The sequence below is a fragment of the Loxodonta africana genome, chromosome 18 (genome assembly GCF_030014295.1).
Source record: "Loxodonta africana isolate mLoxAfr1 chromosome 18, mLoxAfr1.hap2, whole genome shotgun sequence".
Lineage (NCBI taxonomy): Eukaryota > Metazoa > Chordata > Mammalia > Proboscidea > Elephantidae > Loxodonta > Loxodonta africana.
This window is the reverse complement of record NC_087359.1, coordinates 65,974,825-65,993,856: the sequence shown is the minus strand read 5'-3', so window position 1 is coordinate 65,993,856 and position 19,032 is coordinate 65,974,825. Positions and strand designations below refer to the sequence as shown.

The window sequence follows — 19,032 nt, the reverse complement described above, 5'->3', positions numbered from 1 at the left end:
ACCCGCCAGGCCGTTCAAATGCAAACACCGCGAGACTTCCTCGTGACGTGTCCGCGCCTGCCGGCCGGCCTGACCCCTTGCCGGGTCCTAGCGCCCGCCCGCGCGCCTGCGCAGTCAGTCGAGTCTCCCAGGAGCTGGGAGGGGGCGGTCACCATGGCGCTTTTCCTTCTTCACTGCCTTGCGGTAAACGGCTTTCTTTTCAGGCCTACACTGCGTGCGCTCAGAGTCAGGAGCGCGTTTGTGGAAGCGACCCGGTTCAGGTGAGCGAGGCAGTCGCGACGTGGCCGAGGGAGCGAGGGCTGAAGCGGGTGACATAAGAATACCCCGCGAACCCGTTGCCCTCGAGTGGGTTTCGCTAGGCGTTAAACTTTTCATCCTTTGCACACGAAGAGGGACTGTGCTAACCAGATTTTCCCCCCAGCACGTGGAAGAATGGCATTCGGTGAACTGCACCATCACTTCGGATAAAGAGAATGTAACCGTGGCTGCAGAGCTCTCCTTCAATCAGTCTGCGCAGGTACCTGAGACTGTAAAATGCTCCGGATTTGATTATCCAGCTGCCCTGGGCGTCTCTCGAGAGGCTAATAGCATCGGGGATGTAACGGGTGGAAAACAGCTCTCTTGATCCACCTCCTGCGCCAACCTATTCCTTACCTTTAGGCTCTACCCAGTTACTCAGACCAAGATTCTAGAATTTACCCGGGATTCCGCTCCTTCCTACAACCTCATATTTATTCCAGCAGCAAGTCCCGTCATCCTCCCTCCAAAATACTGTGTATCCTAAACATATCCACTTCTGTCCATTTCCACTGCTACTGTTGTCGTTCCAGCCACCATCTCCTGCTGGGGCTGTTGCAATAACCTGCCTGCTTTCTTTGCCTTTTCTCTTGCCATGATCTCTACCAATCATTCTGCACACAACAGGTAAGACCTTCTAAAGGCAAAAATTAGATTGTGCCACTCACCTGCTTAAAAAAAAAAAAAAAAGGCATTTGAGTACACTTAGACTAAAATACATACTTTTTTCATGCCCTGCAAGGCACTACGTGATCTGGTCTCTGTTTACTTTTTCAACTTCATCTCCTAGCACTCTTTTTCTCTCTACTTCTTATACTCCAGCTATTCTGTCCTTCCTGTTCCTCTAGTTTGCCAAGATTGTACTGGCCACAGGACCTTTGTACTTGCTGTTTCTTCTGCACAACACTGCCGTTTCCCCACACCGTCACGTGGCTGGTTTCGTCTTGTGTTTAGCTCAAGTGTCGCCTTAGAGATGCCTTTGCTAATCACTCATTCTAAAGTGGGAACTACTGATGTAGTTTAACATCTTGTAGTGGTCCCAGTGAGTATGATAAGACCTGAACTGAACCAGTAGCAATGGAAATGGAGAAAAAGGGTCAGGTTCAAGAGAGACCAAAGGAAAAAGAAAATTGTCAAGAACCGATGAAGGAAGGAGGGGCAGCATGAGGTGAAGAGTGAGGGAAAAGAAACTGAGGAATAACTGCAGGTTTCTGGCTCGGGTAACTCTGTGGATGCTGGGGCCACTAACTTGGCTAAGGAATTTTGGAGGAGCACATTTAAAAAGAAAAATAGTGAGTGCTGTCCAAAAACAATGAGTCCATTTCTAAAATAAGTTTTGTTTTTTCCCCTACATCTTATAGTTACTAAGAGATGTGACTGAACTGCAGATCCTTGGTGAAATATCTTTCAACAGATCTCTGTATGAGGGGCTGAATGCAGAGAACCACAGAACTAAGGTAATCCCTGACTGTTTTCTGTGTAATGTCCTGGGAAAACTGTGCCTAGCCTTTGAGCCCTGCCTGGGCACCCTGCTGTTCCCTCCTTCTCATTTTCTAGTCTTATCACTTCTGAGTTTGGCTCTGTCACCAACTGCATTTGTGACCTTGAGTGAGTCACATTCTTCTGCCTCAGTTTTTTTCATCTGTAAAATGGGGCAGTTGAAAACAGGCCTAAAGCTGAGAGGATCCAAGCTGAAATAACTGACCAGTTGCTGTCATGTCGACTTCAACTCATGGCAGCTCCATGTGTGTCACAGTAGAAATGTGCTCCATAGAGTTTTCAGTGGCTGATTTTTCGGAAGTAGATTGCCAGGCCTTTCTTCTGAGGTGGCTCTGGGTAGATTTGAACCACTAACCTTTCAGTTAGCAGCCAGATGTGTTAACCTTTTGCACCACTCGAGGATTCCTATAGCATAGATTTCCCAAAATTATTTTTTTTACTTTAAATTCTATCTCCTAAGTATTAAGTAACTCCTGACAATAAACACTCAATCTATGAGTATCAGTTGCTGTGTACACACATGCGTTCCTGTTCAAGTAAGGGGAAGCCTAGCTAGCATCCCTTAAGGGCGTATGTTGTTTATCTAGCGAGGAGGCAGGGAGGCAGACCCCGGGTCAGCAGCCTGGCTCCTTTGATCCTGGTGCTCCAACTCCCACCCAACCCCCTCCGTCTCAGTGTGCTGGTGATATCTCCCTGCAGGGCCATCACAAAGTCACCACATCTCCAAATGCTGTATCGTCACAGAGTACAAAGTAGGAGGCAAGAAGTCAGAGGCAAGGGGTGTTTTCTTCATGTGACACTCCGTCTGCAGGGAGGAAAATCTTTCCTAAAGACTCCCAGCAGACATCTCTTATATCTTATCAGTGAGACCTGGGTCTCATGCCAGCCACTGGCGAAGAGGAATGGCTTTGTCATGATGGTTTAGACCAGTCATGATTCCTGAACCAAAGCTGAATGGAGGGAATTGCTGTTGGGTAGGCCACCATTGGAAACCCTGGTGGCGTAGTGGTTAAGTGCTACGGCTGCTAACCAAGAGGTCGGCAGTTTGAATCTCCCAGGTGCTCCTTGGAAACTCCATCGGACAGTTCTACTCTGTCCTATAGGGTCGCTATGAGTCGGAATCGACTCAATGGCAGTGGGTTTGGTTGGGTTTGGTTAGGCCACCACTGGTGCTTGCTACAGGCAGCGTTCTGTGCCCTGCTTCCCTCTTAACCTCTACCAGGGCAGCATTGGGGCACTTTAGGGAACTTATGGGTTTAGTAGAGGAAAGAAGAAGAGGCTTTGGAAATTAGAAGCATTTCTTCTACTCAAATACGACCTGTTACACCATTGTCATTTTGGGACAGATTCCCTTCATGACTTTCCTAAACCCACGTTCAAGCCCTTTTTTCCCCCCACCTTACTCTTCCATAGAAGAAAAAGCCAGCTCTTTTTCTGTTCTTCCTCTGTCTGTGTTGCTTTGGCAGCTCCTTATTCTCAATGTCCAGAACTTAATCCTATTAAGTTCAGCTACATATGAGTTGAGGGTAGTGGTGGTTCATTGGTAGAACTCTTGCCTTCCATGTGGGAGACCCAGGTTCCATTCCTGGCCAGTGTACCTCAAGCGCAGCCACCACCCATCTGTCATCAGAGGTTTATGTGTTGCTATGATGCTGAACAAGTTTCAGTAGAGCTTCCAGACTAAGAAAAACTAGGAAGAAAGGCCTGGTGATCTACTTCTAGAAAAATCAGCCAGTGAAAACCCTCTGGATCACAACAGTCTGATCTCAATGTGTATGGGGTCGACGTGCGTGGGGTTGCCATGAGTCGGGGGCTGACTCAGTGGCTGCTAAATACGACAACAGATGTGAGTTAAGTAGGGTCTTGAGGGCCAACCCCAGGAATCTAACCACCATTTAAAACTTAATTGGGAGAGGCATTAAAGGTTAGTTTGTCCAAACCTCCACCCCGTACAGAAATTCTCTTCAAAGCGCCACTATCTTGGTACTTATACGTGTGCATGAAGGGAACTTGGTGTTTTGGGTGGACAGAGATCTTTTTTTTTTTTTTTTTAATTGTGCTTTAGATGAAGGTTTACAGAGCAAATTAGTTTCCCATTTGATAGTTTGTACATAAAGTGTGCCATGACATTGGTTGCACTCCGCACAATGTGCCAGCACTCTCCCCATTTCCGCCCTGTGTTCCCCATTTCCTTTTGTCCAGAAAGGAAACCTTTCCTGCCTTTTCATCTTTGCTTTTGGGCAGATGTTGCCCATTTGGTCTTGTATAATTGATTTTTCTAAAGAATATTTCTCTCAGGTGTTATTGTTTATTTTATTGGACTGTCTATTGTTTGGCTGAAAGGTAGCCTCCAGGAATGGCTTCAGTTCCAGGTCAGAGAGTGTCTTAGGACCATAGTCTCAGAAGTTCCTCCAGCCTCTGTCACACTAGTAAGTCTGGTCTTTTTTGTGAATTTGATTTTTCTACATTTTTTTTCGTGCTCTGTCAGGGACCCTCTCTTGTGATCCCAGTCAGAGAGGTCGGTATTGGTAGCTGGGCACCATCTAGTTCTTCTGGTCTCAGGGGTGTATAGGCTGTGGTTCATGTGGTCCGTTAATCCTTTGGACTAATTGCTCCCTTGAGACTTTGGTTTTCTTCACTCTCCTTTGCTCTGGACAGAAGAGACCAATAGTGATATCTTAGATGGCTACTCGCAAGCTTTTAAGACCCCAGACACTACTCACCAAAGTAGGATGCTGAATGTTGTCTTTATGAACTATGTTGTGCCAGTTGACGGAGATGTCCCCCCAAGTCTATGGTCCTTTGCCTTAAAGCCTAGGAACTTTGCCCCATGAAGTGTTTGGTTATATCTAAGAAGTTTCCATGCCTGTGCCCTTGTGTGCTCTGTCTATGTTAATATACATGCAGTACCTACAGTTATGAATGTAGAAATATCCACAACCAAACCTATATCTGCAGATGGGTGTGCTCCCTTACATCTTCCCACACCTCCTTAGCGTACATATCTACCTATGTATCCATTCGTAAATTACTGTTTGTTAATACTATTGTGGCAGGGTTTTCTATGTTACAGTAATTAACCACAGTTGCCCTTTTTTCTTGCATTCCTCTCAGTGTCTTCCCTTGCATTGGTCGTGTTGTGCTGATTTCCCACACACTGTGTATTGCCTTTCCCTTCATCAGCAGTAACACTTGTCTTCTATCTAGTTAGTAATTTTCCCTCCCTTCCCCTTCCAATCCCTGGTAACCATCAAAGTACTTTGTTTTTCCTGTGTGTGAACCTTTTCTTGTTTTTTTGTAATAGTGGTCTCATAAAATATTTATCGTTTTGTGATTGACTTACTTCACTCAGCATAAAAAAAAAACCCATTGTTGTCAAGTCGATTCTGACTCATAGCAACCCTATAGGACAGAGTAGAACTGCTTCATAGGATTGGCAAGGAGTGCCTGGTGGATTCGAACTGCTGACCTTTTGGTTAGCAGCCAAACTCTTAACTACTATGCCACCAGGGTTTCCTTACTCAGTATAACATCCTCCAAGTTCATCCATGTTGTGAGGTGCTTTACAGATTCGTCATTATTCTTTATCGTCATTGCATAGTATTCCATCATATGTATGTACCACAGTTTGTTTATCCGTTTATATGTTGATGGGCACTTGGGTTGTTTCCATCTTTTTGCTATTGTGAATAACGCTGCAGTGAACATGGGTGTGCATATGTCTATTTGTGTGATGGCTCTTATTTCTTTAGGATATATTCCCAGGAGTGGGGTTACTGGATCATATGGTGTTTCTATTTCTGGCTTTTTAAGGAAGTGGTGTACCATTTTACATTACCACGAGCAGTGTGTAAGCATCCTAGTTTCCCTACAACCTCTCCAACATATGTTATTTTCTGTGTTTTGATTAGTGATTAGTGCCAGTAATAACAGAGTGAGATGGGGACGAGAGGTCTTGATAGCCTTCTGGCCCTACTGAAGCCTTGAGAACATGCTCTGACCATGGCCCGTATGCTGGCCAGTCATTTGGGACCTTGGCGGGGTGGGGGTGGGCGGCGTTATCTGAGTCTCACTCTGGGAGCATATCCCCTGAGCTTTCCAGCTGAGCCCTGTTGGTAAGAAGAGAGCCTGGACTCCTGGAATTGAGAGACCCTTTGGAAAGGCCATCCCTAAGCTAGGGATGGCTTCCACTGGAAGAGTTTTAAAAGTAATACATACAATACCATTTTGCATTAATTATCGGGTCCTTTAGAGAACATGGAATCCCTGGGTGGTGCTGACAGCTAATGTGCTCAGCTGCCACTGAAAGGTTTGCGCTTGGCGTCCACTCAGAGGCCCCTTGGAAGAAAGGCCTGGAGATCTGCTTCTGAAAAATCAGCTATTGAAAACCCTATGGAGCACAATTCTATTCTGACACATGTGGGATTGCCAGGAATTGGAGTTGACATGATGGCAACTCATTTTTAAGAGAGCATGTGATCAATACCATTTAGTTCAGTGAAGAGCAAACCAGTATCTCTGTCAGATATTTTATGTGGGAAAAATGTATTACCAAAGACTTTGGGGATTTGCACAAGATCAAAAGAGCTGTCAGAACAGTGTTGGAAAGGAGTTAGAGATTATTTAGTATCGGTCATCATTTTGAAGATAACGACCTTGGGGTTCAAGGACATATAGGGTGATAGTGGCAGAGCTGGATAGAGAATCTTGATTTTCTGTCTCCTAGTCCAGTGTTCTTTAAAACCAAGAGACCTCAATTCCTTGGGACCTTCTGTCAGGGAATCTTTAACAGAAGCTCTCAATCTCCTGACAGACTTAGCTCTTCTAGATGAGAAACCAAAATAGTTTTTTTATAAAGTATTTTAACCATTAGGTAATTTTAGATCTGCATCAGGAAACTTTTACCATTTTTGCTTACTGTAATCAGTCTTGGTCAGTACATAGAATGTTGCCAGATCTTCATATTTTGCTCCTTTAAGTACCATGTACAGTTTCTTCCCTTTCCTTCACCTAATTTATTGGATGATCTGTTGTCTTGTTCTAGATCACTGTTGTCCTTCTGAAAGATGAGAAGTACCATCTTCTGCCCGTCATCATTGGAAGCAGCGTTGGTGGCCTTCTGGTTTTGACTATGATTATAGTCATCCTATTCAAGGTCAGTTCTACTTGTGTTCATAACAGTGAGAGAGGACTAAATCGGGCCCTGGTGTTGGGCACGACACTCCTGAGTACAGCAGCTCCTGACTCAGGGCAGCTGCCCTGCCCTCTTTCTTCAACCCTCACCTGCCCTGTTTAGACAAATGTCCAAAAGAGACAAAGGTCTAGTTGAAGTATTAGAGTACAAAGAGATCTTCCTCAAACAGAACTGACTGCCGTTCCCTGTTTAAATCCTTTCCTTGGTGTCCCCTGTCTTAATGTTCAGACTCTTTTTACTGGTATCGAAGGCCCTCTACTCTCTGTCCTCTGCCCCTCTCCACCCTCAGCTCTGGCTTTTTTGTCCAAGCATGGTTCCTTAAGTTAAAAAGGTGACAGCGCTCCGGGGGTTCAGAGGAGGGTGGGATTGGGGAATGAGCGTCAGGAAAGGCAACACTGAAAAAGGGTCTGGAAGGATTGGATTATCAGGGGAAGATTCAGAGAAGGGTATTTCAGAAAGGGAAAACAACATGAAGAGAACTAATTTTCTAAGATGAATGGATATCTTAGCTTCTCATTGGGCTTTTCTTCCCTTTGTTTTAGTGTGGCTTTTTTAAAAGAAAATATCAGCAATTGAACTTGGAAAGCATGAGGAGGGCCCAGCTGAAATCAGAGGATCTGTTTACAGAAGAAGATTCGGAGCTGCTTCCTCATCCTTTGGGAGAAACCAGTAGCAGACCCTAGAACTTCTAGAGACCCAGTGCCATATTGATCACTTTTTCCCTTCAGGATTACCTAGAGCAGCATTTCACAAATTGTATGTAGAATATTGTTTTCAACCATGCACTGTCCAAAAAGTGGCTGTGCCTTGGAAAACTTGGGAAACATTTGGTTTCAAATAAAGTTAAACTGTTTTTGTATAACAACGCCTTTGATATGCTAATATATTTTGTAAAACCCCCTCCCAGCAACATTTCCCAACATTATTTGCCTAAGAATGTTTTTTTCTTGACATTTCTATTAACATCTCCCAAACTAGTGCACTATATAAAGTACATCTAAGGGAACAGTGGTCTAAAGTGATGCCTAGCCTAGTATCTTCAGGGTCCTGAAATAGCATCCATTTTTTCAAATAAGCCACCAAAAAGCACCCCCAAGATTGATTTAAAAAGTAGAAAAGAGGTCACCAAAACAGGAGCTAGGGAGGAGAGAGGGCAAGACAGGGACTGTTGTGCAGTTTCATTTCCGTTGTGAGAACAGGTCCACCTAGTAAATACCCTGCACATCCTTACCTGGACTCCTGTTTACTGACTCGCTTTGGGACTTTCATTCCTTAGCAAATACTGTCAGTAGGAGAGATGGAACTTGGCCTGGGAGTCGAGGGCATAGAGATTAAGGCCTAGACTCTTACAGGCTGGATTTGCTCTTAGTACCTTTTACTTTTATGCTTCATACTGTTAAAATTTGATGGCAGGAGTCCCTGGGTGGTACAAATGGTAAAGTACTCAGCTACTAACCAAAAGGTTGGTTGTTCAGATCCACCCAGAGGTGTCTTGGAAGAAAGTCCTAGCGATCTGCTTCTGAAAAATCACAACCATTGAAAACCCTGTGGAGTACAGTTCTACTCTGACACACATGGGGTCACCACCGTTAAGAAATAAAACTCACCAAAATTTGAACGTAAGGTTTGCTCTGAGCAGTATTCTCATGCATATGGGGAGTCCATTTTGATTCCAGAAAAAGCAGATGGCTGCAAGAAACTGGGTACGATGGGGCTTATAAAGAGAAGAGGAGGGAGAAATACAGAAGATAAACTATTAGCTAATCTTAACATGTTTGATTGAACTCCGCTTTCCTCTCAGGGCTTCGCATCAGTTCACTCTAGTTTGAACTCCTGCTGAGATTTGCATTTCTGACAAGTTCCCAGGCCATGCTAATGCTGTTAGTTAGGGACCAGTTCTTTTTGTTTTTTTTAAATTTTTATCGTGCTTTAAGTGAAAGTTTACAAATCAAGTCAGCCTCTCACACAAAAACTTATATACACCTTGTTACATACTCCCAGTTGCTCTCCCCCACGCAGCCCACTCCATCCCTCCACTCTCTTTCCGTGTCCATTTCACCAGCTTCTAACCCCCTCTACCCTCTCATCACCCCTCCAGGCAGGAGATGCCAACATAGTCTCAAGTGTCCACCTGATCAGAGAACCTCACTCCTCACCAGCATCCCTCTCCAACCCATGGTCTAGTCCAATCCCTGTCTGAAGAGTTGGCTTTGGGAATGGTTCCTCTCCAGGGCCAACAGAAGATCTGGGGGCCATGACCACCGGAGTCCTTCTAGTCTTAGTCAGACCATTAAGTCTGGTCTTTTTACGAGAGTTTGTGGTCTGCACCCCACTGCTCTCCTGCTCCCTCAGGGGTTCTCTGTTGTGTTCCCTGTCAGGGCAGTCATCAGTTGTAGCTGGGTGCCACCTAGTTCTTCTGGTCTCAGGCTGATGTAATCTCTGGTTTATGTGGCCCTTTCTGTCTCTTGGGCTTGTAATTACCTTGTGTCCTTGGTGTTCTTCATTCTCCTTTGAATCAGGTGGGTTGAGACTCATTGATGCATCTTAGATGGCCGCTTGCTAGCATTTAAGAACCCAGATGCCATTCTCCAAAGTGGGATACAGAATGTTTTCTCAATAGATTTTGTTACGCCAGTTGACTTAGATGTCCCCTGAAACCATGGTCTCCAAACCCCTGCCCCTGCTATGCTGGCCTTTGAAGCATTCAGTTTATTCAGGAAACTTCTTTGCTTTTGGTTTAGTCCAGTTGTGCTGACCTCGCCTGTATTGTGTGTTGTCTTTCCTGTCACCTGTCACCTAAAGCAGTTCTTATCTACTATCTAATTAGTGGATGCCCCTCTCCTACGCTCCCTCCCTCCCCCCTCTCATAACCATCAAGGAATATTTTCCTCTCTGTTTAAACTGTTTCTCGAGTTCTTAATAATAGTGGTCTTATACAATATTTGTCCTGTTGCAACTGACTAATTTCACTCAGCATAATGCCTTCCAGATTCCTCCATGTTATGAAATGTTTCACAGATTCATCATTGTTCTTTACTGATGCATAGTATTCCATTGTGTGAATATACCATAATTTATTTATCCATTCATCTGTTGATGGGCACCTTGGTTGCTTCCATCTTTTTGCTGTTGTAAACAGTGCTGCAGTAAAGATGGGTGTGCATATATCTGTGTAAAGGCTCTTATTTCTCTAGCATATATTCCAAGGAGTGGGATTGCCAGATCGTATGGTAGTTCTAGTTCTAGCTTTTTAAGGAAGCACCAAATCGATTTCCAAAGTGGTTGTACCGTTTTACACTACCACAAGCAGTGTATAAGTGTTCCAGTTTCTCCACAGCCTCTCCAACATTTATTTTGTGTTTTTTAGATTAATGCCAGCCTTGTTGGAGTGAGATGGAATCTCATCGTAGTTTCGATTTGCATTTCTCTAATGGCTAATGATCGTGAGCATTTCCTCATGTATCTGTTAGCTACCTCAATGTCTTCTTTAGTGAGGTGTCTTCATATCTTTTGCCCATTTTTTAATTGGGTTATTTGTCTTTTTGTAGTTGAGTTTTTGCAGTATCATGTAGATTTTCGAGATCAGGCGCTGATTGGAAATGTCATAGCTAAAAACTTTTTCCCAGTCTGTAGGTAGTCTTTTTACTCTGGTGAAGTCTTTGGATGAGCGTAGATGTTTGATTTTCAGGAGCTCCCAGTTATCTAGTTTTCCTTCTGCATTGTTAGTAATTTTTTGTATACTGTTTATGCCATGTATTAGGGCACCTAACGTTGTCCCAATTTTTTCTTCCATGATCTTTATCATTTTAGATTTTATATTTAGGTCTTTGATCCACTTTGAGTTAGTTTTTGTGCATGGAGTGAGGTATGGGTCTTGTTTCATTTTTTTGCAGATGGATATCCAGTTATGCCAGCACCATTTGTTAAATGGACTGTCTTTTCCCCATTTACTGTTTTGGGGCCTTTGTCAAATATCAGCTGCTCATATGTGGATGGATTTATGTCTGGATTCTCAATTCTGTTCCATTGGTCTATGTGTCTGTTGTTGTAGCAGTACCAGGCTGTTTTGACTGCTGTGGTGGTATAATAGGTTCTAAAATCAGGTAGAGTGAGGCCTTCCACTTTATTCTTCTTTTTCAGTAATGCTTTACTTATCCGGGGCCTCTTTCCCTTCCATACGAAGTTGGTGATTTGTTTCTCCATCTCATTAAAAAATGTCATTGGAATTTGGATCAGAACTGTGTTAAATCTATCAATCGCTTTTGGTAGACTAGACATTTTTATAATGTTAAGTCTTCCTCTCCACGAGCAAGGTATGTTTTCCCACTTATGTAGGTAGGGACCAGTTCTGACGAACAGCAGCAGAGTAGTGGTTCTCAAAATTTATTGTATGTAAGAATCACCTGGGGATGTTGTTAAACTGTAGATTCTGATTCAGCCTATTGGGGGCAGAAATGCAAATTCTCAGCAGGGTTTCGAAGGAGAATAAAGCAGTTGGTTTCTTACTGAGATTCACTGACACCAGGTTACTTCTGGCCTGGCTGCTAATAATTTGGCCTTCCACCCACCTGCGGCAATGCGGCTTTTTGAGCTTTAAATTAGCGGGTAGTGTTTTGACAGCTATGCTTTTCCAGGAGGATAAGGCATATCTACATTGCTATAGAACAGTTTCTGGCAGGCTTGTGGAGTTTGGGTAGGGCTTTTTATGGTTAATATTTGGTTTCCTAGCTAAGAAAAATCTTAAAATGAAAGTAAGATGTCTGTTACTAATTGTCTTATTCAACACCACCATGAGTTGGAATTGATATGACAGCAACTGGAAAAAAAAAACAAAGTCTTTGATTAACAGACAAAACAAATTTCAACCACAGATTATTAGTGGTTGTCGCTATGAGTCAGAATTGACTGGATGGCAGTGGGTTTTTACCAGGGCTGGGAGTAGGGGGAAAGGGAGAGAGAGAAGGAAAAAAACCACAAAACAAACTTGATAACTTGATTTGCATAAAAAAAAAATTTTTTTTTTTTTTACTCCCATCCCTGGAAACCCTGGTGGCATAGTGGTTAAGTGCTAAGGCTGCTAACCAAAGGGTTGGCAGTTCGAATCTGCCAGGCGCTCCTTGGAAACTCTATCGGGCAGTTCTACTCTGTCCTATAGGGTCGCTATGAGTTGGAATCAACTCACCAGCACTGGGTTTGATTTTTTTGGCTTGACTCCCACCCCTGCAATGGCACTGTCTTTGTTTTCGTGGAATATACAAGTTATCATAAAAAATTAAGCAATGCAGAAGTATATAGTGTACAAAGCAATCCTTGCAATTCCATGGTCATCTTTATACCTAATTCAGATGTTTTAATTATTTCTTTCCTTTTTTTGTTCTTTGAAATTTATGCATATATAAAGTATAAATTAAGGAATTTAACCTGCTTTTTTTCCCCAGAAACATAACTAATTTTCATAGCACCACTTATCGAAATACCACCTTTGCTTACCTATGCTCTGCCCGTATTATAGGGGCTGGAGGCCTTAAACATTTCCCAGACTCCCTTGCAGTGAGGTTCTAGTTTAGGTTTTGCCAGTGAGAGGCACTCGCGTGCGACTAAAAGGTGGAAAGTTGAGAGAAACCATTCTGATTCTGGCAGCAGAGGTGGCAGCTGGGGCAGCAGCAGATAAGATCAGGCTCCTGTGAAACCCAGCTGCATGACAGTGTGGGCCTCAGCAGTGGCATGTGACTCCCTGCGTCTCCTGATCTCTAGGTGACAGCAACTACTCTCCAGCCCTTCCAACAAATGTGAAACTTCATTTCCTGTGTTAGATCTCTTTCTGCTTGAAATACGTAGAAAGGTTTCCGTTTTCTTGACTAATCTTGAATCTGTATTATTTCCAAATGAATAACAGTTGTCCCTGTCTTGTTTACTGAAATGCCTACTGATTTGAAATTCTACCAACACCACATATAAAAGTCATATGTGTGTGTGTATATATATGTATACATGCACATGTATATATACACACATTTTGTATGTTGTTGTTAGTTGCTGTTGAGTTAATTCTGACTCATGATGATGCCGTGTGTGCAGAGTAAAACTGCTCCATAGAGTTTTCAAGGCTGTGACCTTTTGGAAGCAGATTGCCAGCCCTTTCTTCTGAGATGCCTCTGGGCGGGTTTAAACTGCCAGCTTTTTGGCTAGTAGTCAAGCGCTTAACCATTCACACCACCCAGGGCCTCCTATATATATGTGTATGTATGTAGAAATTTAATTTTGTTTCGCTGATCTGCTTATTCCTGTATTAATACCACGATTGAAGGAAAATTTTTTTTTAGTGTTTACAAAAGATAACTTCAAAAATAGCACTAAAAGTATCTAAAAAGTGAAAAGTAAGTCTTCTCTTGTACCTCTAATCTCTCTTTCTGGAAGTGATCATTGTTAACCGTTTTTTAGATATTCTTTCAAATTTTTCATATATAAATGGGGTTAGATTGTGTGTGGGGTTCTGCCGCTGGTTTTTTCCTAGATGAAAAAAAAGATACACTTTAGATATCTTTCAGTAACAACTGCAGGTCTACTGAATTCTTTTTAACAGTGCCGTACAGCGCTGTACTGTAGTATGATATATATGAACATGTCAGAATTTATTTAACAAGTCCATGACAGGTGGTTATTTAGGTTGTTTTTGTTTCTTTTTCTGATTACAAAGTGTTGAAAATCCTACATCTGTGATGTTAATGAGGTGGGATTAGAGGCAGTTATATTAATGAGGCAGGACTCAATCTACAAGATGAGGTTGTATTTTGAGTCAATCTCTTTGGAGGCAGAATCCAACAGAGAGACAGAGGGACCTCACGCTACCAGGAAAGTAGTGCCAAGAGCAAAGTGCATCCCTTGGACCCGGGGTCCTTGTGCTGAGAAGCTCCTAGATCAGGGAAGATGGATGATAGTGACCTTCCTCCAGAGCCGACAGAGAGAAAGCCTTCCCCAAGAGCTGGCGCTTTGAATTTGAACTTCTAGCCCACTAGACTGTGAGAGAATATACTTCTGTTTTTAAAGCCATCCACTTGTGATATTTCTGTTACAGCAGCACTAGATAACTAAGACAACTGCAGTTTTTCATTGCAACTTTGCAATGAATTTTGATATCTGATCGGGCAATTTTTCATTCTGATTTTTAAAAATTAACAGTTTTATTCTTTCAGATTACCCTTTGTATCAGTTTTTCGGATTTCCAAAAGAAATCCTTTGGAGTTTTAGTTTAAATGTACAGGTTAAATTGGGGAGAATTGATGATATCTTTGTAGTATTAAATACATTTCTCCACGTACTCAGATTTTTAAAAACATGCTGCAGCAAGTTTGTATAATTTTCTTCATAGAAGTCTTCGTTTATGAAGACTTGCACTTCCAGCTGCATTATGTTTTTTGTTACTATTGTGAAAAATATCTTTTTCCCCCCAATTAGTGTTTGCCTCCAGAACAATTGGCTGTTTTTTAATATTTATCTTATCTGGCCATCTTATTGCACTTTTTGGTTTTTAGTAGTGTTTCAGTTGATCCTCTTGGATTTTCTAAGGAGAAAATCTTATCTGCAGAGGATGGCATTTTGACCCTTTCTATATTTACTCCTTTCTTCCCACCTTTATTTCCTTGGTTAGGACTCATAGAGCTTTGTGAAGTTAACACTGAGCAGGGCAGATGTCCTTGATTTGTCCTGACTTCAATGGGATTGCTGGTTTACCCTCTACTGCCTGCCTCACAGCCTTCCCGGGGTCCCAACCCTGCTACCCGGAGTTTGGGCAGTTTCTAGGGTTCGGTTGGAGAAGGCTTTCATTTGCTTCCCATGGAGCCTCTTACTTGCCCGTGGTAAATCGCCAGTTTGTCATCATCAGCTTTTCTGTTGGTCTGATTCCATCTGCTTCAGTTCTCTCAGAAATTCCTCTGGATTTTTGGTGCCTTTGTTATGCCAGGAAACCCTGGTGGCATAGTGGTTAAGTGCTACGGCTGCTAACCAGAGGGTTGGCAGTTCGGATCTACCACGGGCTCCTTGGAAACTGTATGGGGCAGTTCTACTCTGTCCTGTAGGGTCGCAATGAGTTGAAATCGACTCGGCAGCAACAGGTTTGGTTTTGGTTTTGGTTTTGTTATGTCATTTGCTGTTTTCCACTGCTGTCACAAGCTTTTTTCTTCTTTGTATTTCATGGGTTGTTTCGGTGAGATTTGCCTTCAAAGGAAAAGAAAGAGATAAGTTTGCTTAGTTATTTCTCTATTGTTGGGCTCAGGAATTGTGTCCAAATTTTCACTGTTGTAGGTGATTTGCAGTCCCAGCTTTTTTATTGCAAATAAGACTCTTCCCATCATAATAGCTGTGCCTTGAATTGGCTGACTGTTGTTGTTGTTAAGTGCCGTTGAGTTGGTTCCGATTCATAGCGACCCTCTGCACAACAGAACGAAACACTACCTGGTCCTGTTCTATCCTTACAGTCATTGTTAGGGTTGAGCCCATTGTTGCAGCCATCGTGTCAGTCCACCTCGCTGAGGGTCTTCCTCTTTTCTGCTGACCCTCTACTTTACCAAGCATGATGTCCTTCTGATCCCTCCTGACAACGTGTCCAAAGTATGTAAGACGCAGTCTCGCCATCCTTGCTTCTAAGGAGCATTCTGGTTGTACTTCTTCCAAGACAGATTTGTTCATTCTTTTGGCAGTCCATGGTATATTCAATATTCTTCGCCAACACCACAATTCAAAGGCGTCAATTTTTCTTTGGTCTTCCTTATTTATTGTTCAGCTTTCACATGCATACAATGCGATTCAAAATACCATGGCTTCGGTCAGGCACACCTAAGTCTTCAAGGTGACATCTTTGCTTTTCAACACTTTAAAGAGGTCCTTTGCAGCAGATTTGCCTAACACAATGTGTCTTTTGATTTCTTTACTGCTGCTTCCATGGTGTTGATTGTAGATCCAAGTAAAATGAAATCCTTGACAACTTCAACCTTTTCTCCACTTATCATGATGTTGCTTGCTGGTCCAGTTGTGAGGATTTTTGTTTTCTTTATGTTGAGTTGTAATCCATACTGAAGGCTGTGGTCTTTGATCTTCATCAGTAAGTGCTTCAAGTCCTCTTCAGTTTCAGCAAGCGAGGTTGTTGTCATCTGCGTAACGCAGGTTGTTAATGAGCCTTCCTCCAATCCTGATGTCCCGTTCTTCATATAGTCCAGCTTCTTGGATTATTTGCTCAGCATGCAGATTGAAGAGGTATGGTGAAAGAATACAACCCTGACGTACACCTTTCCTGGCTTTAAACCAATCAGTATCCCCTTGTTCTGTCTGAACAACTGCGTCTTGGTCTGTGTACAGGTTCCTCATGGGCACAGTCATGTGTTCAGGAATTCCCATTCTTCACAATGTTATCCATAATTTGTTACGATCCACACAGTCGAATGCCTTTGCCTAGTTAGTAAAACACAGGTAAATATCCTTCTGGTATTCTCTTCTTTCAGCCAGAATCCATCTGATACCAGCAATGATATCCCTGGTTCCACATCCTCTTCTGAAACTGGCCTGAATTTTTGGCAGTTCCCTGTTGATATACTGCTGCAGCCGCTTTTGAATGATCTTTAGCAAAATCTTGCTTGTGTGTGATATTGATGATATCGTTTGATAATTTCTGCATTCGATTGGATCACCTTTCTTGGGAATAGACATAAATATGGATCTCTTCCAGTCAATTGACTGACTGAGCTGAGCCAATTAGAGCTAGACCAAAGCAGTTGCAGTTGGGAGACAATATAAGGGACCAGTTGGTGAGGAGGAAGAGGCTTTTGCCTGGAGGCGTAATTAGATTTTACAATTTCATAAGCTGTGGTTTGGGCCAAGGCCTTGTCTTTCTTCTGAAAAATACGTTTCTGATGCTGAACCTCCCCTGTTTCCTGTTGACTTTCTCTGCCTGGGAACAGGAAGTGATAAAGCTTATATAGATTCAAGGACAGCGAGTCGTGTCACAGGGCCACTGTCCTGGCCAGAATAGGGCTAAGATGGGGCCAGCTGGGTGCTAAGCATGTAAATGCCTCTCAGAGTTTCTGTTTTTATTTCCGCTGTTAGAAGCGAGTGAGTGTGGATTCAAATAACTTCTTTCTCTCATGATAACATCTGCATTTTGGATTTGGTTGTTGGAGGGAAGACATAGAGCAGGTCTGAAAACCTAAATTGGTCAGGTGATCTAGGGGGCTGCATGTGGTCAGCAGTCTTAAGTGATCATTATCGTTGCCGGGACATTATTCCATGTAGGTCTTTTTACAAGGAGGGGGTTACAAGGAGGGGTATTTGGTCAAGATTAGGATTTATGTATTTCTGGGTCTCGCAGCTGTAATGATAACCTCATAATGGTGCCAGAATTCTAAGAGCAGATTTAATAAATGGAATCAAGGGAAACTTTGATCCCTTTGGGAAGAGTAGTTGTCCTAAGACCAGAATTCAGGAGGTAGCCAGATGCCCCTAAATAGACAATTTCCAACTTCAGTTCACTTTTTTTTTTTGACTAGTGGAAGGACATTTTGGCAAGCACATAAGTAGTGCGTAGGTACACTCTCATAGTAAAATCAGAGGAAAAAGGGAAAATTCACGTTTATGACAACCTTGTCCTGTCCCATTCCCCCCGTTAGAAGCTGAGGTGAACCAGTTAGGTGTGTATTCTTCTAGACCATATTCTGGACATTTGCAAAAATTCAAGTATGTACATGTGCAAATATGCAGCTTAAAAAAAAAACATAAATGGGATCGTATGTTCTGCCATTTGTGATAATTTGAGACCATTTTTAAGGAACCACTGTCAGAGACTAAATGCAACTGCTAAACGCTAGGGATAGGGAGAGCTGGCACCCTGACTTAATGTGCCTTTGAATGAATCACTGAAATTCGTATGGCTCTTTTCAGTTTTGTAGGAGTCCTCGTGGCACAGTGGCTAAGCACTCGGCTGTTAACTGAAAGGTTGAACCCACCAGCCGCTCTCCGGAAGAGAGATGTGGTAGTCTGCTCCCATAAAGATTATAGCCTGGAAACCCTATGAGGGCAGTTCTGCTCTATCCTGTAGGGTCACTATGATTCAGAATCGACTCAACAGCAGTGGGTTTGGTTTTGGTTTACAATTTGTAAAGCTTTTTCCAAAGTGAAATTAAATGGTTTTTGTAACTGCTCTGCAGTGCCAAATTGCTTGCCAGAAAGACTGAACCACTTTACAAGGTTAGCAGCAGTGTGAACAGGTCTGGGGATCTCTATTTTTACTCAGCCTGTGTGCTTAATGGGCTACTGTTTTCCTTGTGTCTTTGGTTTTCTTCATTCTCCTTTGCTCTGAATGGGATGGGACCAATAGATACATCTTAAATGGCTGCTTGCAAGCTTAAGATCCTAGACACTACTCACAAAAGTGGATTGTAGAATATTTTCTTTATGTACTGTGTTATGCCAGTTGACCTAAATGTCCCCTGTCTTAGTCATCTAGTGCTGCTATAACAGAAATACCACAAGTGGATGGCTTTAACAGAGAGAAGTTCATTCTCTCACAGTCCAGTAGGCTAGAAGCCCAAATAGCGGGCGCCAGCTCCTGGGGAAGCCTTTCTCTCTGTCACCTCTGGAGGAGGGCCCTTGTAATTCATCAGTCTTCCCTTGGTCTGGGAGCATCTCAGCACAGGAACCTTAGGTCCAAAGGATGTGCTCTACTCCCAGCACTGGTTTCTTGGTGGTATGAGGTCCCCAACTCTCTGCTTGCTTCCCTTTCTTTTTATCTCTTGAGAGATAAAAGGTGGTACAGGCCACAACCCAGGGAAACTCCCTTTATGTTGAATCACGGTTGACCTGGTAAGGGTGTTACAATCCCACCCTAATCCTCTCAACATAAAATTACAGTCACAAAATGGAGGACAACCACAGAATAGTGGGAATCATGGCCTAACCAAGTTAATACACACATTTTTGGGGAACGTAATTCAATCCATGACATCCCCCTCAACTATGGTCCCCAGTAATGGGTGTATAATCTTAGCTTTATTTAA

The 19,032-nt window shown here is 42.9% G+C and overlaps 1 protein-coding gene across 4 annotated transcripts in view; it reads left to right on the top strand.

Moving 5' to 3' along the window:
• ITGAE (integrin subunit alpha E) overlaps nucleotides 1–7,856 on the top strand; it is a 68,619-nt gene extending 60,763 nt beyond the window's left edge. For all 4 annotated transcript variants that reach the window (XM_064271575.1, XM_064271574.1, XM_064271577.1 and 1 more), the window contains 5 exons: nucleotides 204–260; nucleotides 422–517; nucleotides 1,659–1,754; nucleotides 6,842–6,952; nucleotides 7,534–7,856. In XM_064271575.1, coding sequence (XP_064127645.1) covers nucleotides 204–260; nucleotides 422–517; nucleotides 1,659–1,754; nucleotides 6,842–6,952; nucleotides 7,534–7,674 — 501 coding nt within the window. In that variant the 3' untranslated portion in view covers nucleotides 7,675–7,856. The remainder of the gene's footprint in view (nucleotides 1–203; nucleotides 261–421; nucleotides 518–1,658; nucleotides 1,755–6,841; nucleotides 6,953–7,533) is intronic.
• Nucleotides 7,857–19,032: the final 11,176 nt, after the last annotated feature.